General features: G+C 37.7%; 1 protein-coding gene across 9 annotated transcripts in view; it reads right to left on the reverse strand.

The window, feature by feature from the left end:
• Positions 1-25,618, reverse strand: part of CPLANE1 (ciliogenesis and planar polarity effector complex subunit 1) — a 133,161-nt gene that overhangs the window by 70,463 nt on the left and 37,080 nt on the right. For 6 of the 9 annotated variants that reach the window (XM_007192192.2, XM_007192198.2, XM_057539763.1 and 3 more), the window contains 13 exons: positions 25,034-25,198; positions 19,831-19,969; positions 18,568-18,677; positions 18,290-18,448; positions 18,065-18,173; positions 15,798-16,098; positions 13,521-14,430; positions 8,648-8,796; positions 7,869-8,035; positions 7,261-7,349; positions 6,218-6,297; positions 5,075-5,152; positions 3,490-3,682 (listed from right to left, as the gene is read on the reverse strand). In XM_007192192.2, coding sequence (XP_007192254.2) covers positions 3,490-3,682; positions 5,075-5,152; positions 6,218-6,297; positions 7,261-7,349; positions 7,869-8,035; positions 8,648-8,796; positions 13,521-14,430; positions 15,798-16,098; positions 18,065-18,173; positions 18,290-18,448; positions 18,568-18,677; positions 19,831-19,969; positions 25,034-25,198 — 2,649 coding nt within the window. The remainder of the gene's footprint in view (positions 1-3,489; positions 3,683-5,074; positions 5,153-6,217; positions 6,298-7,260; positions 7,350-7,868; positions 8,036-8,647; positions 8,797-13,520; positions 14,431-15,797; positions 16,099-18,064; positions 18,174-18,289; positions 18,449-18,567; positions 18,678-19,830; positions 19,970-25,033; positions 25,199-25,618) is intronic. The other 3 variants (XM_057539758.1, XM_057539759.1, XM_057539764.1) reach the window with 3 other exon arrangements.

The raw sequence follows: 25,618 nt of genomic DNA on the forward strand, positions 1-25,618 counted from the left end.
TGGGATCATAAAGGAGTGGTCTGATGGAGTGGGTGAGGATAATTAAAGAATTCCTAAAATGGGTGTGTTGTGACCAGGTTTTCAGGAAAGAAAAAAGCAGAGATTAGCAACAGGTGAAGAGAGAGGAATTCCTGTGGAAGGGCTGACCGAGTGAAAGGCAAAGGTATGCACTGTGGCTGAAAAACCTTGAATGACAGAATCACTTGAGGGCATTTAAAAAATCCCAATGGCCAGGTGACACCCTATACCAATAAAATCAGAGTACCCGGGGGGATGTGAGCCAGGATTAGTATTTTTTAAGATGACTAGGTGATTTCAATGTGCAGAAAAGCTTGGGAACCACTGGCATGTACACTGGCTTAGATGGAGCAGGAAATTTATAGCTAATGAGAAGAGAGGTTAGTACAGTGGTTCCCAAACCGTAGCATGCATCAGAGCCACCTGTAGGACTTCTAAAAGCACTCTTTGTTGAGCCCCATCCCCAGAGTTTGATTCCAGTAGGTCTGGGATGGCAGCCTGAGAATCTGTGTTCCTAATATCTAAGTGATGCTGATGCTAATGGTTCAGGGCCCACACTTTGAGAACCACTAGACTTGTGAGAGTATGGTGGGAAAAGAGGGAAGATAAAAGCTGTCCATGGGGGTCTTTCAAGCCCAACAGAGGAATCTGCACTTCTTAAAACAAGCCAATAAGGAAACACTGAGGGTTTAAAAAAAAATGTAGGTTTCCTTCAATTACAAAAGAAATATATGCTTATTACAGAAAAAAAAGGACAAAAAAGAAAATAAAAATGATTCATAATCTTATTCCCAAAGATAACTAGTATTAACATTTTTTAGTGTATATCCTTTCATTCTTCGTATTTTTATTTTTTTATTATTTATTTATTTATTTATTTATTTATTTATTTATGGCTGCTTTGGGTCTTCGTTGCTGTGGGCTTTCTCTAGTTGCGGTGAGTGAGGACTACTCTTCATTGCGGTGCGCATGCTTCTCACTGTGGTGTCTTCTCTTGTTGCGGAGCATGGGCTCTAGGCACATGGGCTTCAGTAGTTGTGGCACGTGGGCTCAGTAGTTGTGGCACGTGGGCTCAGTAGTTGTGGCACGTGGGCTCAGCAGTTGTGGCTCATGGGCTCTAGAGTGCAGGCTCAGTAGTTGTGGTGCATGGGCTTAGTTGCTCTGCAGCATGCGGGATCTTCTCAGATCAGGGCTCAAACCCGTGTCCCCTGCATTGGCAGGCAGATGCCTAACCACTGAGCCACCAGGGAAGTTCCATTCTTTGTATTTTTAAAACATGATTGATATCATATAGTATACAAATTTGTGCCTGAAATTTACTGAAGATTTTAAAGCAGGAAAATAACAGTATTAAAACAATATCTGGGGAAGAATGTCTCAGAAATGCATATATGAGACAATGGAAGTATGAAGTTCTAAGAACCTAAGGTTGGCTACCACTATAGAAATAGCAAGTAACTGTACTGACATACAATGTGGGCAAAAGAGTCAAGAGGGCATAGTAAAACACTGGATATGCATAGTGAAAGAAGGTAAAGATGACTCTCTAAGACAGTGATTCTTAATCTTCTCCAGAATTATCTGGAGAATTTGTTAAATATACAGGGCAGTGACCAGCAAAGTCCCTAGGTAATCCAAAAAACAAGTTTGACAAATGCTTCTAAAACTTTAAGCAGGTAAAATAGGTCATGCTAGTAAATAGAAAAGGGAGAGAAGACACTCAGAAGAATAAGAATAAAATCAGTTTCAATAAGTTCCATGGGACAGTGGGACATGCTGAAAAAGTATTCCCATCAGGACCCACAGTTCAAAGATTTTTTTTTTTTAGTATAAACATCCCAGCAACAGCACATGGGGAGCTGTCGCGGAGGGCATAGGTCTCTACTGGAGGAGGGGTGTGGGCAGGGCATGAGGAGGAGTATGGGCATGCCAGGAGAATGGGAACAGTCCTGGCTGCCCCACAGTGGGATGTGTGAGGGTCTCTGGCCAGGCCACAGTCCACATGGGAAGACACCAATCAGTCACGAAGTCATGGGAACGCCACACAAGCCTGGCTGTGGGCCCAGGCACCACACAGGCGCATTCAGTGTTAAACTATACAGGATGAGGCTGTACATGAGTTAATTACAAAAGAGTCGTATTTATAAAAATCTGTACACATATTTGAAAAACTCACAAAATTAGTGCCCAGAATTATCCATATAAAAATGGTATACTGCATCACATAAAAGGATATGAGGGCTTCCAGGGTGGCACAGTGGTTAAGAATCTGCCTGTCAGTGCAGGGGACATGGGTTCACGCCCTGGTCCACGAAGATGCCACATGCCGCAGAGCAACTAAGCCCATGCGCCACAACTACTGAGCCTGCGCTCTAGAGCCCACAAGCCACAACCACTGAGCCCACGTGCCACAGCTACTGAAGCCCATGTGCCTAGAGCCCATGCTCCGCAACAAGAGAAGCCACTGCAATGAGAAGCCCACGCACTGCAATGAAGAGTAGCCCCTGCTCGCTGCAACTAGAGAAAACCCACGCACAGCAACGAAGACCTAACGCAGCAAAAATTAAATTAATAAATAAAAAAGAAAATTGTACGATTAAAAAAAAAAGGATATGAAAGTGAACGTAGAACACATGAAGAGAAGATAAGATCTGAGGGAAATTAATATTTAAGGAATAAAATAGAAAAGGGAAATATTTAAAAATTGTTGGTAGACAGAGGAAAGGATAACCAGGTGAGAAAAAGATGATGGAAGGCAAAGTGAACAATACTTTAAAATGCAGCTGACAATTTCAAACCAAGCCAACATTTGGTTTGGGGATGATAGATGTGATGTGACAGGCTGTGTTAGAAAATAAACTTTGGGCACCTTTGAGCAGGGGCCGCTGGTCTGGGTTGATTATCCCCCACCTCACTTTTGTGAGCAGCTCTGCATCCCCAAGAGCTCAGTTAAAAAAAAAGTCATCATCAGAAGTAGGGAACTCAGCCTAGACTCTAGTCCCTAGAGTTAGGACTTCTGAATAAGAAAGCAAGAGTGCCCAAAGCAGAGAAGCCCTGCAATTTAATTTTTTTTTTTTAAAGATTGATTGATTGATTGATTGATTGCTATGTTGGGTCTTCGTTTCTGTGCTAGGGCTTTCTCTAGTTGTGGCAAGCGGGGGCCACTCTTCATCGCGGTGCATGGGCCTCTCACTATCGCGGCCTCTCTTGTTGCGGAGCACAGGCTCCAGACGCGCAGGCTCAGTAGTTGTGCTCACAGGCCTAGTTGCTCCGCGGCATGTGGGATCTTCCCAGACCAGGGCGCGAACCCGTGTCCCCTGCATTAGCAGGCAGACTCTCAACCACTGCGCCACCAGGGAAGTCCCCTGCAATTTAATTTTAACTTGTCCGTCTCTGGAAGTTTGTTCATATCTTAAAACCTTACATATATATCATGTGTAGACTTACTTGTTTATATGAAGATGTGCTTACCTGAACTAATTTAAACATTTCATCTTGGAGCATTTGCCTAACAGAATCGGAATAATGTGATAACTGAGCCCTGGGTTCATTTCTCTGAGTTGGCTGAGCTGTTGGCCCAGGTGTTTGTGAAGCAACAGTGACTCTATTTGATACCAAAGGTGGAGCTGAGGAAGATTTATCTTTACATGCAGAGATCCGTGCACTATGTGGAAGCATATAAAGAAAAAACACACATTAATCAAAAAAGAAACAAATTAGATGTCTATGAGCTGAGTATTTTGATTCTACTTTTTTATTCTACTTTAAAAGCTTTCTGGAAGTTTTCAGGAAATTTAAACCCTAAAGCCGATCTCACTCTATCCCTCAACCCCCAGACACATTTGTCATCAGCACAGTTATTCATCCAAATGCTGTAATTAAGGGACATGTAATGTCTAGTTAGCCATGGTCCCCTCCCTATGCTGTTACAACCCAGGACAGTTCTCACGTTCATTTTACTTGCCTGGTCCCTACAGGCATCTGAGTTTGAGACCTGTGCAATCATTCTGATTAGGTGTACAGAGTACGTAATTTGGGTTAGGAATATATTTCTTGGACTAAATTTAATGATCCGGAATGGATTTAAGAAAACTGTGGAAAGTATGGGTTAAAAAAATGTTTAATTCTAACATGGATAGAGCAAACTCCTGTTCTTCATTAAATGTGAAACAACACTATTGTGAACATTTCATTTCCAAACAAATCAGAGAGTTGATATTAATAATTAAACCCTAACAAAAATGCTTATTTAGAAATAAAAGTTAAAAATCAAAGTAAGTTTTGTTTTATAAAATGATTGTTTAGGGATGATTCCTTAAAACATAGAAGGGACTCAATGTTGTACAAGCAAATCAATTTCATAACCTAAATTAAGGAACAGGCACTATCATGTCCAAATAAACTGATCATTGTCTCTAAAAAGAAAATAACACATTAAATTGTGTTTAGATTTATTTGGATTTACATTAATTCCCTTTCAGCAATAACATTTGCCTTTTGTCAAGCATCTCACATCTTCAATAACAAAACTATATTTGGGAAATCCGTAAAAAACAGGCGTTACAACTGACTTGCCTATTTTAAGACAACTTTATTGGCCTTTGCTTTTAACAAGTAACAAGGAGATAAATTCTAATACTGGAGAATTTTTTTTAAAGCAAATTTGTGCTATATCATTCTCCTATTTCAACACGATTTGTAAACACTAAACACACTGTTCAACTTCTGTAAAAGAAATTCAGAAGACAACTGGATGACTCTCTTCTATGAGAGAATTAGAAGCATTTCATATGCTATTAGAAATTTGCTAGAGGCTGAAAATGAGCAAGAACAACATCTTTCAATAATATATCCACTACTTCTTTTTCCAGAAAAGACTTGTTCTAAAATAGTTCCTGCATGTCTTTAAAACACAACTGTTAGAGGAAGATCTTTTACTCTCTTAGTTTTTGGTCAAGATGTTAGTAATTATTTCAAAATGGTACAGTAGGCATCATTTCATTCTCTTATCTATTTGCAATTATATCAATATGGTACAGTATGCAAAAATTCTTACCTAGAAACTTCTGAACTTGTATCTACACAAAATGAATGAGGAGTGATGTGTTCTGGATCTATAAAGCCTTCGATCATACTATAATTAAAGATTGATAATCAATTAGGAAGCAAGATATTCTTCGCATTATCTAAGGTCCAGGTGATCTAATGCTCCACGATCTAAGAGTCTAAACATCCTCTAATCTTCTGTAATGCTTAGCTCATAATTACAATCTATTTACATCTGTCTCTATAGCAATAGTAACAGATTCAAACAAAAGCAAAGAATATGTCTGGATGGCTTTAATATACGACTTGAACACTATTAAATGCTTGGCAACAGAAATAATATAATCTAAAATGAGCGGAAATGAAGGTAGCTGGGACCTCAAATTTTACCTAGGAAGAAGCAGACACTTTGCTCAGGAACACTACAGAGCCCATTATCACATCTGAAACTGTAATGACTAGTTTTTTATTAATAGAAATATCTATATTACTTGTAAAGGCACAGGACATTAAACATATTTTTTTTGTTAATTATCCACAGAAGACCCGAACAAAAAAGAAGAGAAAAAATCTAATTATGTTGCCTCTCTTATCTGAGGTAATTCTAAAATTCTAAAACATCAAAAATTCTAAAAATTAAGAAATCATGCCCAAACTGCAACAAATGAAAACTGCCTTCAGCTATCCTTGAAGCAATAATAAGCTAGCAAGCAGAGTCTGTGTCCATCAAAGCCCTATGGACAGTGTGCAGTAATCATACCATAACAGTGAAAGATTATACACATATGATGCATAATGATTCTTTACTTGACCCATGAAAAGTGGAATTAGTATGGAAAGGGAGTACCCTAATTAGCAGCTGAATAAACTCTGGTCTAGTCATAGCTATATTTTACTCTAAGGTTGATAGTGAAAGGTGAACAAAAAGCATTTTAGACATCATTATTTATTTCACTCTACCAAGATTTAGAAGCAAGCATAGAATTTACTAAAAATCATCACTACCATTACTATTAAATTGAGGTTACAATTTCACTAGGAACACAGTATCACCATAAAATATATATTGTCAATGATGAGGAGAAAAAAAAACCCTCTTCATCAAGTGAATCCCAAATGAGCTTTGAAAGCTTTCCATACTTTTCCCCCTTACCCTTTCTGTTCAGTTGATTTTTCCTCCATACATGTCTCTAACAGTTCTTCCCTTGGACACTGAACCTCTCCTGTGGAATGCTGTTAAAATTAATAGTACCCAAAAAGAAAATAGTTGAAACAAACAGGTATTACTGTCTTAGGTATCTTGAGTTTCACATTAGCCATTCGCCTGGAATAAAAACAGTCTAAAAGCAAGTGCGAAACCAAACATTAAAATGTACTCCCAGTCCTGCTCTGACTAGACCTTTATACTGTGATGCCTTTGGCCCATCACGCTGAGCCAGTGAACATATTAAACTACAAAGACAAATGATGTCACTAGAAATCATTTACAATGTATTTACAATGTATTTGTAAATTACACACACATCACTACATAAGTAAGTACAACTGACCTTTGAACAACACTGGTCTGAACTAAGGGGGTGCACTTATATGCGGATTTTTTTTCAGTAAATACACTACACCATCTGGGGTTGGTTGAATCCGCGCCAGGTCCTGGAACCAATCCTCCGTGAATACTAAGGGATGAATGGATGAGGATTTTTGACTGCATGGGGGTCAAAGCCCCTAACTGCCATGTTGTTCAAGGGCCAACTGTACACTATGAAAACAACTAGAAAATCAGGAAAAAAAAAATCCTTCTTAAAGGAATTGTTTCAATAATTAGAGATGTCTGTGTTCTACCTGGAAATCCAGTGTATAGAGTTTTGAGAAAACAAATAATACATAAAAGTGCATGTACGTGTAAAAACTGCACACTACTGCTGAATTATACGTCCTGAATATGGAACACTTGCATCACTCTTGATTAAATTAATTTACTACAGCAGTTTATGAAATTAACATTTCATTGCCTGAAATTATTAGACATCTAACTAATAATAGAATTTCAGTGAAAGAAAAATGCTGCATGGCTACGCTCTACAATCCACAGTACACTTTTAAGAGATAATAGCCTTGGTTGGATATATTGAATAAAACACTATAGTGTTACCATAGCATAATTTAAGTAACTTTATCCACTGCTTATAGACTTACTTCTTCTAAATGCTGTGGTAAAGTCTGCATCTGCATGTAAGAGGCAATACTGGGACTTTTAACAATTCCAACAGATTCTTTGGCATCCTCTACACGGAAACAAGAAGGAAGAGAAAACTGACCTTTTGAAAAATAATCAATTTTCTTTTTAGAATGTTCAGAAATATTATAGGAAACAAATATAATGGCAGAAACATTTTCTATCCTCCTTACAAAAATATCTTTAAACACCTAGAGACAACCCCTCTTCATCAAGTGAATCACAGGTGAGCCTTGAGAGGCCTCATGTCAGTGTGTATAACTCCATACAAAGCTCTGAGAGTTTCTGTTTTAAAAAAGACTGCCAAGGAAAGGTTCATAGAATTGGTTCACAGCAATGAGGAGACCCATAGTAATTACACAGCAAGGCAAAAGGCCCCAAAATTGTATATTCAGGTTATAAGTTAATATGCTTAACATTTCATAAATATTAAATACTCTTTAAATATTTGGCTTTAGGCTATTATAACCATGCCAATTTAGATGTAAGACTAAGTTATCTCAGATAATCATTCACCAATATCAAATTAGTAAGGTCAAACAAAAAAAGATTAGCTAAATGAACTGACCTTCATAGTCTGATGGGTATATATCCATTTCCTCCTGTGTAAATGCTTCTACTTCTAAAAGATGCTCCTCAATATCTATAAATTCTTTTTCAGTATCATCAGTGACAGAAATAATCTCATCATTGGTTCCTTTTATTTCGGGATTTTTTACTTCAGTTGGCATTCTACTGACAAAAATGAAGCAGCTAAAATTATAACTCATTCTTGGGAACAAAGAGCTTGCTTTCAATTGATTCAGTTTATTGAAAAAGAACAAACTAAGCTTTCGTATTTATAAAGTCTTTGTTTTTTAACCATGTATGGCAAATACTAGAAGCTTAATAAAAGGTTGTTCAATGAGTAACTGAATGTCCCATTTTTATTTACTCAAAGGATTAGAATAATTTCGACTTTTCTAAATTTGCCATTCTCACAAAGGAATCTTCTCCTACCAAGGCTTCACCTTTAGTATTCAAAGATACATTACTTGTAGTATTACTTAATATGTAAAAACGGATGAGATGATTAGTTCAACTTCCTCTGACACAGGAAATCAATGAACATAATAAAGGGATCTCTTGGGATGAATTAGCTCCTCTCTTAGAAGATATAAACTAGACCAACACGTAAAGAAACAAAATTTGTAATGAATTGTTAAAGTACTTCAGAAAGCACTCACTTACTGCTTCTCTAGTTCAAAGAAATGCTCATTTCTTTAACTTTCAAGGGTTCAATTCTCCTTTAAGCCTAAACACCATCAAACAAGGTATTTGAAAAGGAAGGTATAATCAGCAACTTACTTCAAGATACTTTGACAAGATTCATTTTGATCATTTCTTTCCTCCGTCCCACCTTGAGTGGATAGTGCAACAGAACAGCCAGCATCTGTTTTATAATCACTCTCTCTATTGGGTCCATTCTGAGGCTCAGGGTAATTATTCTCTAGCACCTAAAACAAACCATTTATAGTACTTAATATTCATTACTGAATCCCTTACTTTTCATTATATTTTTAGATTATTAATACTTTCTACAGAACTTCTCCTGATTAAGTCTCTTATTCATTTATCAAGTATTTACTGCATTTCTAATACTCAATATTTGATGCTGAAGCAATAACTAAGTCTTTATTCCACCTAGAAAAAATAAGCTTGACAACCTAAAGAGTATTCAAAAGAAATCAGCCTTACAAACTTGAAAGGTATATCACCAGTGATTTCAGGCCACAGAACAATAGCAATAAAAACGTAAAGTTGCTTTCATTTCACTCTCTTCACAGTTAAAAAGACATTTAGTAATTATTTCAAAATGACATAGTGGGCAAAAATATATGCAGCTAAAAATACAAGGAATGTATCTCTTTTGTTTTACTTAGAAATTTAGGTATGCATCACCTAGAAACACTTAAAAATTTCAGTGACAACAAATATCACAGTATCTTCTAAACTACCTTACAATAACAGAAACTGATCTCAAAAAAAGGAAAAAAACCCACAAAAACATAAAACAAAACAAAATTTCTTCAACCCAGAATAAACTAGTTTAAAATGAAGGCAATTCAAAATAGAACAAATGAAGAATTAAAAAGTGTGGAGGGGTGTTGACCAAGATGGCAACACAGGAGGCTCCTGAATTCTCCTCCTCTCACAGACACACTGAATGTACAACTACACACAGAAAATTACCACTGAAAGAAATCCAGAAACTCACTGAGTGACTCCTACACCTCAGGGGAATAAGAAAATACATGTTGAAACAGGTAGTTAAGGCTGAAACACAATCTGACCATAAACCCCAACCCCGGAACAGCACCCTACAAGCGGGAGGGAACTTCTAACTTCCAGCTTCTAAGAAGCAAAGGGTTTGGACCCTACATTTAGTACCCAAACTTTTAAGACTCCTACTTGAGAGTCAGGCCCCCAAAACACCTAGCTCTGAGAGCCAAAGAGTCTTGTATCCATGAAACCCACAAGACTATAGCAAACAAAGAACCAGTTATTAACAAGTGTGTGAGCACCAGCTGCAGCTATCCCCATGGGCTTAGCACAGAGGGGCAAGCAAAAACAGCCATCTCCCAGTCTTCCCCTGGAATGAGTCCATCTGCATACTTTGTAAGCTGCTGCCTGGGGATCCCGCACCTGAGCACTCATCTAGGGCTGGGTACAGCCCTCCCCAGAGACCAGGGAAGCCAATGGACACCTCCTCTATCTTCTCTATCTAGCCTGCTCCAAGTCACCAGTATCTACCCAGAAGGAGCCTGTATACACGTATGCTGTCCCAGTTTTTGCAGCTGCTGACTGAGGGGGAGGTCCCTGGATCACCTGTCTCTGATAGCCGGTAGGGCTTGTATTCACAAGTCCTACAGGACTGTAGCAAACAAGGAAGCAGTTCTTAATGGGTGCAGGAATACCCACAATGGCTATACACGTGGGCCCAGACCATGGGGAGCAGGCAAAAATACCCATCTCCCAGTTCCTCCCCAAGAAGGGCTTAACTACATACTTTGCCACATGCTGTCTGAGGGTCTGGCTTCCAATCAGCCTGCATCTGGTGCTAAATGCGATCTACCCCTTTGGGACACTGACAGGTCTTCGCATAACCTCAATTACTAGGAATCACTAAAAACAAAGGAGGCTTAGATAATCACAAAGGTTTCAGAGACAACCAAAAGCTCAGGCCAGGCTAACTGATGAGCTTCATCTCCTACATAAGACCACTCTGTTCAGACTGGGCGATGTGGCTATTTTATCTAATGCTCAGAAACCAACAAAGAGACTCAAAGAAAATAAAGAAACAGAGGAATATGTTCCAAACAAATGAATAAGATAAATCTCCAGAAACAGATCTTAATGAAAGAGATAAGTGATTTACCTGATAGAGATCTAAAATAACAATCACTGAGATGAGGGGAACAATGCATGAACAAAGTGACAATTTCAAGGAAGAGATAGAAAATACAAAAAAAGTACAAAACGTAAATTAGAGCTGAAGAACACAATAGCTGAACCGAAAAAGTCACTGAAGAGATTCAGTAACAGACTAAATCAAGCAGAAAAAAGGACCAGAGAACTCAAAAATAGGGCAGTGGAATCAAAGAAGCAAGAAGGAAGAAGAATAAAAGAGTGCAGATAACTTAAGGGACCAATATACGCATTATAGAGGTCCCAGAAAGAGAGAAAGGGGCAAAAAGCTTATTCAAAGAAATAATGGCTGAAAACTACTCAAACCTAGGGAAAGAAACAGACATCAGATCCAGAAAGCCCAGAGAGTTCAAAAATAACATAAATCCAAAGAGACCTACACCAAGAGACAAAAGTTAAAAACAAGGAGAGAATCTTAAAAGCAGCAAAAAAACAATTTGTTACATATAAAGGAACCCCTATATATATGTTGTCAGTAGATTTTTCAGCAGAAATTCCGTAGTCCAGAAGGGAATGGCATGATATATTAAAAGTGCTGAAAGAAAAAAACTGCCAACCAAGAATACTCTACCCAGCAAAGTTGTCCTTCAGAATTGAAGGAAAGATAGTTTTCCAGACAAGCAAAAGCTGAAGGAGTTCATGACCACTAAACCAGCCTTACAAGAAAAGTTAAAAAGAGTTCTTCAAGCTGAAACAAATAGATGCTAATTAGTAGCAGAAAAACATATGAAAGTATAAAACTCACTGGTAAAGGTAAATATATAGTTAAATTCAGAATATTCTAGTGTTGTAATGGTGGTGGTGGGTTAAACACTCATAACTTTACTATGAAGAATAAATCACAAAAGTATTAAAGATAACTATAACTACAATAATTTATTAATGGATACACAATGTAAAAAGATACAAATTGTTACATTAAAAATATAAAATGCAGGGAGAGGGGTAGTGTAATAAATATGCAGAACTTTTGTATGCATTCAAAGTTAAGTTATCAGCTTAAAACAGACTATTACAAATATAACTTGTTTTAGTATAAGCCTCATGGTAACCACAAAGCAAAAGCCTATAGTAAACAAACAAACAAAAAACCCACAAAAGATTTTTTAAAAGGAATCCAAGCATACCTCTAAAGAAAATATTCAAATCTCAAAGAATAGAGCAAAAGAGGAAGAGGGAGTTCCCTGGTGGCCTAGTGGTTAGGATTTGCATTGTCACTGCTGTGGCCTGGGTTCAATCCCTGGTCAGGAAAGAAACTGAGATCCTGAAGCCGTGTGGCATGGCCAAAAAAAACAGCAAGAGAGGAAGAAAAGAACAAAGGAAATACAAAACAACCAGAAAACAATTAACAAAATGGCAGTACTAAGCCCATACATGTCCATACATATCTGTAATTGATTTAAAGGTAAATGGACTAAATTCTCCAATCAGAAGACATGGAGTAGTTGAACGGATTTAAAAAAAGACCCAACTGTATACTGCCTACAAGAGACTCACTTCAGCTTTAAGGACATACACATACTGAAAGTGAAGAGATGGAAAAGTATTCCATGCAAGCAGAAACCAAAGGAAAACAGGGGTAGCTATATTTAGACAAAACGAACTTTAAGCCAAAGACTATAACAAGAGACAAAGAAGCTCATTATACAATGATAAAGGGGCCAATTCATCAAGAATATATAACATCAATTAATATTTATGCAGCCAACATAGAAGCCAACACAAAAATTAACTCAAAATGGATTAAAGACTTGAAAGTAAGACCTGAAACCATAAAGCTCCTAGAAGAAAAGACAGGCAGTTAAGCTCCTTGATGATGATTTTTTGGATCTGACACCAAAAGCAAAGGAAACAAAAGCAAATTTGAATTATACCTCAATAAAAATGAACAAAAAAGAACAAATTTAGATACTATTGGAATTCGCCAAATATTAAAAAAAAAAGTCCATGTCCCAACTACTTTACCATATAGAAATTTGTTTTCCAAGAAATTCACCTCCATCTTTTTCTGGAGTACAACAGCAAGTACTCAATCAAAAGATATTTATGAAAAAAATACTTGCCTTGCAAACAGTTAGGTTAAAAGAGCAGCCTTTTACTTGCCACTGGGTAGAGAAAAGAAAGAATAGCCCATAAGCATTAATTTCTCTACTGATATCCATCTGCCTTTCTAGGTTTGGCCCTCCAACCTCATCTGCCAGATAGTATAAGAAAAGATGATCCCCTAATACATACAATGAGACATCAGTAATAAAAACTGAACAGCTGCCTAGTCCTCCCTCATCTGAACAAAACCCTAAAACTTTAAAAAGAAATGATAGAAATGTAATACCACTTGTAATATCACTTAAAATTATCTCCTTTTTCCTCCTCATTTTTTTTTTTTTTTTTATTTTGGCCACACCACGCAGCTTGCAGGATATATCAGTTTCCCGACCAGGGATTGAACCCGGGCCACGGCAGTGAAAGCACCAAATCCTAACCACTAAAACCACCAGGGAACTCTCTCTTTTTCTTTCTTATAAACACACATCAAACCTCAAAACCTCACAGCCTCTCTGAAAGCACTTTAACCCTAATTTATCATTTTTAACAATTAAAGGAACCACTTTAAAAAATTAGGTGATACAGGTTATAATCAGCATTGTCATTAACTTTGTTACTTAGTGATTCTTTATTAGATAGGGAAATATAAATATAGTTTTAATCTAAAATGAGAATTCTCATTTGTATGTAATTAACAATTCTTTACCTTAATAATGGCATTTTTTGCCTTATATGTAGCAAAATAGGGTTGTTTCAAAAGCCACAATGATGTAAGAATGGCAGCTGTAGAGGTCTTTACACGAATGACGGGACTGTACTCACAGGATGACGCAGTGAGACCAAAATCACAGAGCAGTCTTCTATCAGACCATCTTATCATCCATTCCAACAGCCTTCTTATACTGCCAAATGTGTTATTTAGTGCTAGAGGAAGATCCTCTTGAGGGTTAATATCATTGCGTTGAATTGCTTTGAAAATACATCTTCTAGTTTCAATAGACTTGGGAGTGCAAAAACTGTGGTTTGACAATCTCTGTATTAAAGTTTTCTCTGCATTGTCATCTTGTATTCTGTAAACTGACTTCTGTTTTAAACCAAACAACCCACTCTTCCCTTCATTTTTATTGACTTCATTCAAAGGGTTCTCTAAAAAAGGCCTGATCCCTTGATTAACCAGTACAGAAGCTGAAAGTGTCTGGTTTTCTGATTTTTCATACTCATATGACTCAGGAGCAACAACAAAGCAAGAGCCAGCTCTAAACACATTCTGGCTTTTGGTTTTGCCCTGACGTCGTTTTAATGTTGTATGTACATCAAAAAGTAAAGAATTAAGTTCATGTTCTCTAAGATGTCCAGAAAAGCTAGTTAGAAATGGAATGCCAGCATCCTTGGAACCAAGTAGGTCTCTTTCAAGAACATAACTCAAGAAGAGTTCAAGGAATTTAATATATTCATCGTCGTCACGTTCAAATTCCCAAACACCTATTACAGGAAGTGCATTTTGTAATAACTTTTCATGATCTTCTTTTCCTTTAGGGTTTTCCTTCTGATTACATATTTTCTTTTTTCCATTGGGCTTACCAGTCAATGTTAATTCCATGTGATTTGGGGCATTTCTATAGCAAAATAAAATTTAAAAAGACAAAATTAAGATCATTTAATCACTAAAAATGATCTTAGCATTGACAATAAAAATTCTCTCTGCTGGTTAAGTCATACCTCTTGTTTTTTAATGCCTTGATAACCTATCTTTCAAATGAGGGGCAAAGATCTCTAAGTATTCACTCGAGCTGAACATTCTGAGTCCAAAAAATATAACAGATTAATATCAAAAGGGAAATTTTATGTAAAAGATTAAAATGGGTTCACAGGAATTTCACTATTAAAAAAAACATGACTTTTTCTGGAAAAAAAAAAAAAAGGTCCTCTAACAGGTCAAAATTTAGAAATACTGTACAAAGTCAATAAAAAATCACAAGCCACCAATACACATCATAGTTTACAGCTTTCTGTTTCTCTCTTGCATCTACCCCTTTCAGCTTTCCTGTATGATATGCAAGAAGCAGGACTGCCCTCAGGATTCTTTACCACACAAAAGTTGGGTATTTTTCTAAACACTTTCTGCTGCTATTAACCTGTTGGGCAGGCACCTAACTGCCAGCCATAATTACTTTTAAATCTGTTTCCTTTCAACATGGTTCTTAGGGCAGAACACAGATCCCTAGTTCCCTCAATAAAAGAAAGCTTCCAGTTAGGCACCTGGGCTGAAGCCGCCGTGTCTCTTCCCTATTAAGAATACACAATAAGCAGCCTCCAAGGTATTCCTGTGCTAACACTGAAGTTACTTGGTGAAACAAGCACATCATTTATGATACTACCAGATACAGTTTAAGCAGATGTTTGAAGTAGATGATATTATTTCACTTAAGCAAGATTATGGTTGATTATATAGTCTTTCGGTCATGAGAAGGATAAACTGCATTGTAGATACTGAATTATAAAGAAAAAAATCTGCTTAAATCAAAGTAACAGAGGTTTAAATGATAAGCAAGAATTTCTCAACAATTTACAGACAAGCTTCAAAGATGAATGTGCAAAGAGAAAAAAAAAAGATGAATTTGCAAATTCCTTCCCTGGAAACTCTAAAAATAATATAGCTAACCAAATAATCCTGAACTATTTAAGTCTAAGATTGCTAAAAGAACTAAAAGTCCTCCAGTGAACTCTAGAATTTCATCTACTTATTTTATTTTATACCTTCAGGTGGCAAAATTATTTTGTATCTCAGTAATATTTTAAATGGATTGTCAAATGTACAGTCTCATCTTACACTCCTAACATTCTTGTGGGTATGGAGGGTGGTAATAATATAATCAGTGAGGTTGCTGGAAATAAAAATCAGGTCATCAGTTGCATGAAAATACTGAAAGTACTTTGTTCCCAAAGGAAGTGAATGCTTTCTATTATAAGATCTCAATTGTACCTTTGAGAGAAATGTATCCTACTTTTTTCTTCAGCCAACAAAGCTTCCGAGAAAGTATCAGCTGTATCTGCATCACTGTGGACCAGAGAATTCCCTGGTTCTGGGAGTGTGCTCCTGCTCAAACTAGTTCCCAAGGAAAACGTGTCAAAACCTAGAACCTCAGCTGGTTTTTCTTCTTCAGTTGGTTCCCATATATTCATCTCAAAAGAACCTATATTTCTCTGCACACGTTTCAGAGCTTTCACCCTCACTTTATGGATAGAATGCATGATAACAGACATCATTTCCTCAGTTTGGGGACCTAGAAAGAAAAGAACAAAAGGCCTTAAAGTTCATTAAAATGTTTCAACTCAAGACATAAGGGGATCCAATTCTGGTCCCCCCTGGGAACATGAAATCTAACTGATGGCTAAGGCTTAGTTCTACAATCTTACAGATCATGCTTTTTTTCAATATCTGTTAGAAAGGTATGGTCCATATTTTTAAGGTAGAACAGCAGAAGCTAGAAAAGGTCCATTAAAGAACAATAAAAGTGACTCCATAAAAAAGTATGCCCTAGAAAACAAAAAATTTAGAAGTAATTTAACTCTTTCAAAAACCGGATAATTAGAGAAAGAATCACTAACATTCTTCTCATTCCCACAGAGTGGCACACAAGAGAAAATAAGTATAATTTTAGCCAAAGAAACAAAAACACCTTTCTGACTTCAAGTAACAGGAAACAATAGAAAGGGAAGTTTTTCAAGACTGCCTACATAGGGCTTCCCTGGTGGCACAGTGGTTGAGAGTCTGCCTGCCAATGCAGGGAACACGGGTTCGAGCCCTGGTCTGGGAAGATCCCACGTGCCGCGGAGCAACTAGGCCCGTGTGCCACAACTACTGAGCCTGCGCGTCTGGAGCCTGTGCTCCGCAACAAGAGAGGCCGCGATAGTGAGAGGCCCGCGCACCGCGATGAAGAGTGGTCCCCCGCTCGCCGCAACTGGAGAAAGCCCTCGCACAGAAACGAAGACCCAACACAGCCAAAAATAAATAATAAATAATAAATAAATTTAAAAAAAAAAAGACTGCCTACATAAAAATTTTTAAATATCATTAATACATAAACATGACATTTTAGAGATTTCAAAAAAGTCTGAAAAAATATAAATACAACGTAAGTACATTAATGCAATAATGTACAATGATAGGATATTTCTAGACTTAAATAACTAGACTATCGTTCTAAAACAGAGAGTAATTTGAATTCTTTAAAAATTTCTACAACATTATGAATACCTCATTTTATTGTACTTCACAGATATTGCATCTTTTACAAATTGCAATATCTGTGAAGGTTTGGGGCAACCTCCAAGCAAGTCTACTGGTGCCATTTTTCCAGCAGCATTTGCTCACTGCGTGTCTCTGTGTCACATATTGCGAATTCTCACAGCATTTCAAGCTTTTCCATTACTATGAGATTTGTTTTGGTGACCTGTGATCAGTGATCTTTAATGCTACTACTGCAAAAAGATTATGACTTGCTTATGATTATGACTCGGATAATGGTTAGCATTTTTTAGCAATAAAGTACTTTTTTAATTAAGGTATATACATTGTCTTTTTTTAGAGCACACTTAATAGACTATAGTATACTGCAAACATAACTTTTATATGCACTAGGAAACCAAAAAATTCATGTGACTTGCATTACTGCATTATTCACTTTATTATGGTGGTCTGGAACCAAACCTGTAATATCTCCAAGGTATGCCTGTGCTTAATGCCATTGAACTGCACACTTAAAAATGGTAAATTTTATATTATTTATATTTTACCACAATAAAAAAAAATTTTCACAAGGTCATCTTGAATGCATAGTATAAAATAAGGAGAATACTAGTTTTCAATAAAATATCTGCATTATACAAAGCATTATATATTCATTTTATATGTTTTATCTTGTTTAATCCTCTTTCAATACATATTCATAAAGAAGTATTAATATACTCATTTTACAAATAAGGAAAAGAGGCTCAGAGATACTGAGCAACTTGCCTATGGTCACACAGTCACTAACTGACAGAGCCATGACATGAGGTCAGCTTTGTCTGGTTCCAAAGCAATAGAATTGGTGCTTCCGTAATGGGGAAGTGCTTCTGACTTCTCATACTCCTATCTCCAAAGAGAAATGCATAAAAACATAAGCACTAGAAAATAAATGCTTTCAAAACAAAATGAGAATCTTCAGCAATTTATCTATCAGATATCTAAGAAATGACAAATAATACCTTTCACAACATAGTGTCTGAGTCTCTGTTGAAGAGAGTGATATTTTTCTCTTAAAGGAACCCTTATGTCCTCAGGATTGGGAAATGCTTTCACAAAAATTTCTGCTACCTTCAGAAAAATTTAAAAATGAGTTTTATGAGCATCATTCTTAATTATAAACAAAATTAAAATTCTTTACAGTCTCTGATTCTGATTTAGTTTATTTTCACCTACATTTACATTACCTCTCTGATTGGTGGCAGTTCTCCAATGAGGCTCAAAATTAGATCCTGAATAAGTTCTTCAATGTTAGAAAACCGAGAGAAGGGTAGCATTCTACAAGCCCATTCCACTGCACTGAGACAGTGCTCAACCATACAAGGATCAAACTTCACTTCGAGGTCCTAAATGGATATTGAAAGATATCATTTCCTTTTCACTTTAGACAGATAGACTAGATTCTTCGATCAAGCAATAATTTCCCAGGTCATATTTATTTTTCTTATTCTTGTGTAATTGATACCTTTTTTCCCTCCACATTTTCTCTTGCCTTCTGATATTGCCTGCAACTATAGGATAACTTATCACGGGCATGCAGCATCCAACACAAAGCACAAAGTTCTCTGAAGCAACCTAAATCAGGAATGGAAATATGAAAGAAGACTGTATGAGTATATACATTATATTATAACAACTGTTGGTTATTTGTTTTCCAAAATAAATGTCTTTATACTGTTGATTATAAAAGAAACATGCTCATCCTCAATACTTTATATAAAAGTTGTGGAGATCCTTACAGAATTTTTACACATATTATTCCAGAATATTTCATACATGTCACTTGCATGAAAATATTAAAAACTTTATAGAGTAAATAAGCTACTCTATTTATTGGTAGTTTACTTGCTTTAGAGTATATTGTAGATATTTTTCAAAGCCAATACACATAGCTCTACTTAATACCATATTGTTAATTTATTTGGAAAATCACTTATTAATAGGCATTTAAGGGACTTCCTGGTGGCACAGTGGTTAAGAATCCGCCTGCCAATGCAGGGGACACGGGTTCGAGCTCTGGTCCGGGAAGATTTCACATGCCACGGAGCAACTAAGCCCACGCGCCACAACTACTGAGCCTGCGCTCTAGAGTCCACAAGCCACAACTGCTGAGCCCGCCTGTTGCAACTACTGAAGCTCGCGTGCCTAAAGCCTGTGCTCCACAACAAGAGAAGCCGCCGCAATGAGAAGCCCATGCACTGCAACGAAGGGTAGCCTCCGTTCACCACAGCTAGAGAGGGCCCGAGCACAGCAACGAAGACCCAACACAGCCAAAAATAAATTTATTAAAAAAAAATAATAGGCATTTAAGTTAAAAATTTTTCAATATTAGAAATATAATTTCCAATATAAAACAATTTTTTATTAAAAGTAATACAAGTACACAAAGATACATAAAATCATACTATGTATATACAGTTTTACAACTATCTCTTTTTTCACCTAATGTATCTTAGATATCTTTTCTTTTTTTTTTTTTCCTGGCCGCACCACGAGGCACGCGGGATCTTAGTTCTCTGACTAGGGATCAAACCTGTGCCCCCTGCAGTGGAAGCACAGATTCTTGACCACTGGACCACTGGACCCTCAATATATTTCCATATTTCCACGGTCTTTTCATTATCAGCACAGTACTCTGTTACATGAAACTTCCCCGAATCAAATGTAAAATATATCATTACTAATATTTAGGCCTAATTTCTAAGCAAGCAGCTCATTTTGGACAAACCTATTGCTTTAATGGACACTTCATCAAGCTTGTGGTCTCCAGTTGCTCCAGGTCGAAAGAATGCTACACCTCCTTTACAGAAATTAAGTAACGACTGAGGGAAAGGACTCAATGAAGGAAGGGATCCTTTCATTCGAATCTGATAGTAAAGAAAGAATATGTTAATTACCAGTCATATAAGTCAATTTTTAAGGAAACTATAAAGCAACAAACAAGGCAGGTAAGATAAACCACAAAGAGTGGAAAACTCAACATGGTTCCCATACTATGTAAGAAAATATCCCTGAAATCACTTGTACTTTCAGAAACTTAGCTCACAAATTTAATTCAACAAATCCACTAGGCTAAATCTCAAAGGAAAAAAAAAAGGTTCTAGCCAAATTAACCTCTCTTGTCACTCAGTTTTGCCTAAAAAGTTCTGTATAAAAAGAATTTAATGCTATTTGCCCTGACTTTCCCCAAAGGAATAGTAAAGAAAATAAACTTAAGTATCTAACTCAACCTATGTGCATTACCTAAAAACTAATACAGAAAAAGGTATATCTACATACAAAACTTTAAAAAACTAATCTATAAGTGACAGAATTACAAAGTCATCATTTGGCAACTCCTAATAAAAAAAGGACTCTAGCGAGGATCATCAATAAATGCTAAATTAGGTAAAAAATTGATGGGTTGATGGAGAACATCATAGTGGGTGGAACATGACCCAAATTCATTGATCCATCTCACTATCATGAAAAGTGAAAGAAAAAGACGTATATGCAACATGATGTGCTGCAGAGGGGAAGTATACAATACCACTTATGAAGGATTCAATTCTAAGAAAATGTTAACCTGAATTTAATCAAACCTGTCTACTTTGATGAGGATAGATTAATTACCAGCTTAGAGAAAATAAAAGAAAAGAGGAACAACTTAAATGACACTAAATGAAAAAATGACAGACAAATCCAAAATATGGTTCAGGACCAACTACCTAATCTCTCTAACAAATCAAGAATAGAAAATAAAGGAAACTACTGTGTGTTAAAGGAAACTGTGATAGAATAAAAGAAAAGGGGGACTTCCCTGGTGGCACAGTGGTTAAGAATCTGCCTGACAATGCAGGGAACACGGGTTCGAGCCCTGGTCCGGGAAGATCCCACATGCCGAGAAGCAACTAAGCCTGTGCGCCACAACTACTGAGCCTGCGCTCTAGAGCCCGTGAGCCACAACTACTGAAGCCCACGCACCTAGAGCCCATGCTCCACAACAAAAGAAGCCAACGTTATGAGAAGCAAGGGCACTGCAAAGAAGAGTAGCCCCTGCTCGCCGCAACTAGAGAAAGCCCACATGCAGCAACAAAGACCAAACGCAGCCAAAAATAAATAAATAAAAATAAACTTATTTAAAAAAAAAAAGAATTAAAAAAAAGGGATCTAAGAGACATAAACCTGGGAAGAAAAGGATTAGCAGCAGGCTTGTAATCTATTTTCTCCCTCTACTATTCACTTCCAGAAAGACATGATCTAGTCAAATCCCCTTGTAAGCATGCTAAGGACAGACTTCTTATCAAACAAATTAATGGTATTTATCAGATGTACAGAGTCTGTCTAGGTTGGTTATTAGAAACAAATCTAGAATGTATGGATTTATGGAATATGACCCCTGGAAAATGTTACACAAGCTATATAATTAGAGAGATATAAAAAGGAGATGTTAAATAACTGAAATAGCTCCCTTTTGTGTCATGATGTTAAAAAGAAGACCAGGACACATTCTTCTGCAGTGAGAAAAGACTTGGAGCAGTGTATGCAATTCCAGAGTTCGCTACACTTCATCTGTATCTTTTGGCTACCTATATCCTTGCAATTATTGGTGCAGTTTGACCATGGATGAAAAACATGTGTCTACACAAAAACTTATACATAGGGGCTTCCCTGGTGGCACAGTGGTTAAGAATCCGCCTGCCAATGCAGGGGACACGGGTTCAATCCCTGGTCCGGGAAGATCCCACACGCTGCGGAGTAACTAAGTCCATGAACCACAACTACTGAGCCTGCGCTCTAGAGCCCGTGAGCCACAACTACTGAAGCCCGCGTGCCTACAGCCTATGCTCCACAGCAAGAGAAGCCACTGCAATGAGAAGCCCGTGCACGGCGGGGCTTCCCCCTACCCCACTCTCTAACCAAGAGTAGCCCCCACTCGACACAGTTAGAGAAAGCCCGCGCGCAGCAACAAAGACCCAACGCAGCCATATGTACATACATACATACATACATAAATACGTAAATAAATAAATAAACTGCACCCCCCCAAAAAAAAACTTATACATAAATGTTCATAGCAGCATTACTCATAATAGCTAAAAAGTGGAAGCAATCCAAATGTCCATCAATGAATGAAGAGATAAACAAAATGTTATATATCCATACAATGGAATATTATTCAGCCACAAAAAGGAATAAAGTACTGACTCATGCTATGACATGGATGAACTTTAAAACCATTATGCTAAGTGAAAGAAGCCAGTCACAAAAGGCCACATATTGTATGATTTCACTTATATAAAATGTCTATAGTAGGCCAATTCGAAGAGACAAGAAAGTAAATTAATGGTTGCCAGGGGCTGGGAAGAAAAGGAAATGGAAGTTACTACTAATGTGTTTCTCTTTTGGGGTGATGAAAATATTCTGGAATTAAACAGTGGTGATGGCTGCACAACTCTGTGAATATACTAAAAACCAAGGGATTGTACTTTTTTTTTTTAATGATTTTTTTTTAATTTATTTATTTCTATTTATGGCTGTGTTGGGTCTTCGTTTCTCTGCGAGGGCTTTCTCTAGTTGTGGCAAGCGGGGGCCACTCTTCATCGCAGTACGCGGGCCTCTCACTATTGCGGCCTCTCTTGTTGCGGAGCACAGGCTCCAGACGCGCAGGCTCAGTAACTGTGGCTCACGGGCCCAGCTGCTCCGCGGCACGTGGGATCTTCCCAGACCAGGGCTCGAACCCGTGTCCCCTGCATTGGCAGGCAGATTCTCAACCACTGCGCCACCAGGGAAGCCCTGTACATTTTTAAAAGGTGAATTTTATGGAATGTAATTTATATATCAATTAAAAAATGGTAAAGAAATTAGCTAAAATAAAGATTCTGCATTATATTAGTTTCCTATTACTAGCCTAACAAATTACCAGGAATTTGATGGCTGAAACCAACACCCATTTACTACCACACAGTTTCTGTGGATCAGAAGTCTAGGTACAGCTCAGCGGGCTCTCTGCTTAGAGTCTCACAAAGCCAATCAAAGTAACAGCAGGGCTGCCTTCCTTTTTAGAGATTCTAGGGGAAATTTATTTCCAGGCTCATTCAGGTTGTTGACAGAATTCCATTCCACGTGGTTACAGGACTGAGGTCCCCCATTTCCTTACTGGCTATAGGCTGGGGAAACATTTTCAGTTTCTAGAAGCTGCCTTCATTCCTCGGATAATGGCCCTCTTGAAACCAGCAAGGTTGAACCGAGTCCTTATCACTCTTCTAATCCTCCCTTGTGCCTCATTTCTCCTGCCTTCCTTTTCCACATTTCACTTGCCTAGAGCCTGTGCTCTGCAACAAGAGAAGCCACCGCAGTGAGAAGCCCGCGCACTGCAACGAAGAGTCGCCCCCGCTCGCCGCAACTAGAGAAAGCCCACGCGCAGCAACGAAGACCCAACGCAGTCCAAAAAAAAAAAAAAAAAGAGTAAAGGAAACCGTTTTCTACAACAAGCAATTTTTAAAATAAAATTTCCTATAACAAACACTCAGGCTCAACAGATCTTGAAACTATTAAAAACAATCCTTCAATAATACAGGAAAACTCTTTGCCCTTCTTAGTAAACATCCTTAAAAACACCTTTGGGATAACAAGATATAGAATGAGTATAGTTTTAATAGTTTTAACTTGTATTTTTATGGTAGCTGTATGCAAATTTCACAAACCTTTCTCTCTAAAAAAAAGGATAATTTTCATAAACAACTTGATAAACAACTTCTCAGTCTCTCTTAGGGTTTCTACTAAAAAAAGTTGTAAACTCTCGTTACATTTAGTAATTTAATCAAGGGCCAAATTTTAGATTTTGGGGGCTAATAATATTTAGCTCCACATTTTACAGAGAGACAGACAACAAGGGAATTGCAGCTGGGTAAGGGACATACAAGCAGTTGTCCCATCTGGCTGCAGATCAGGTAAGAATGCAGCTACATCTCAGCTGAAGTCAGTGTAGAAGAGGATGACAGCCCCAGAATCAAACTGAACTGCCCATCTCCGAAGACAGGAAGGGGGAGACTCTGACTGGGGGTGACTACTGCAAGGAAACACACTGCCAAGAACTAACTCTAACTCTCCACAGTTTGACACCACAGAAGCCCCCAAGGAACACAGATAACGTCTCAGGAAGAAGTGGGGTAAACCCTGAATTAAGCTCAAATCTTCAATGATTGTGGGAAAAGAAAGTAACTGGGGAAAAAAAAAAGTAACTGGAATTACATGGAATTAACTGACTAGGTTACACTTTCTATTGTCAGACCACATGGGACTAACACTGAGCTCCAGTTCAGAGTCCTTATCTTTCAGCAGAAAGAACCCGGTCTGTCCAGGTTTCGTACTATAAATAAGCCTGAAACTTATGGATTTATAGGGCAGGACTCCTTGGGAAAATATCACAATTATAAATATTAATAAATATTAGTATATTTAAATTGTTTACCATACTGTTACCGAGTCTAAGCTCATACTGCTTGCTGCACTACAGGCCAATAATCGAGAAATGAGTTCTTGGGGCAAGGAATAACGACTTTATTCAGAAAGCCAGCAAACCGAGAAGATGGTGGGCTCATGCCGCAAAGAACCATCTTGCCTGAGTTAGAATTCAGGCTCCTTTTATACTAAAAGGGGAGGGAGTAAAGTCAAACACTTCCTGGTTCCCATCAGCCTCTGGAAGGCATGTGTTAATTTCTTCCTCCCTGCAGTCATTCACAGGTGGGCCTGGTCAGGACGTTTCCCGTTAGCTAAAAAGAGGTATTTTAGCTTAATGCTCATTACCAGGGAAGCAGGGTTCCCAAAGATGGGCCATTATGTATAGTTTAAGGTTAGAGGCAACAACCCTTTAGTGATTAACTTGTAATAGAATACAAAAGGTTCTTCCCTATTTCAATAGCACATAAGTGACTAGGACATTTCCATACCTTCTGCATGACTTTTCTTGCCCATCTCAACTGCAAGATGTACCACTGTGCTACAGGAAAAGAACACCGAGCTGCCCGGAAAAGCAAGAGAACACGTTGAAGGATTCCAGACACCTTTTGGCGATTATCTTTTTCAGCTTTTAAAAGAAGATCATCACCATCTTCCTAAAAAAAAAAATAACAACAATTTTAGTAGCTAGTAAAACAGAAACTTAAAATGTTAAAGTGAAAATAAAGATAGTACCTCTCAAAGTAGAATATTCCTGGACATCTATAAAGGAAGTTTTGAGGCATGGCCTCAGATATTAACTATAGCTATTTCTAGTGTCAAGGAAACACTTCTCTCACCTCAAACAATGTAAAGGGATAAGTCGACCCTAATCTCAAGTCTTCGGCTACACCAGTTGAAGCCATCACCCCTGACTCCATGGGTGGAATGTTACAGAGAAAGCTCCTTTCAAAAAGAATGACTTGGGGCTTCCCTGGTGGCGCAGTGGTTGAGAATCTGCCTACCAATGCAGGGGACACGGGTTCGAGCCCTAGTCTGGGAAGATCCCACATGCCGCGGAGCAACTAGGCCCGTGA

This window comes from Balaenoptera acutorostrata, chromosome 2, assembly GCF_949987535.1.
Source record: "Balaenoptera acutorostrata chromosome 2, mBalAcu1.1, whole genome shotgun sequence".
In the NCBI taxonomy this organism is placed as follows: domain Eukaryota; kingdom Metazoa; phylum Chordata; class Mammalia; order Artiodactyla; family Balaenopteridae; genus Balaenoptera; species Balaenoptera acutorostrata.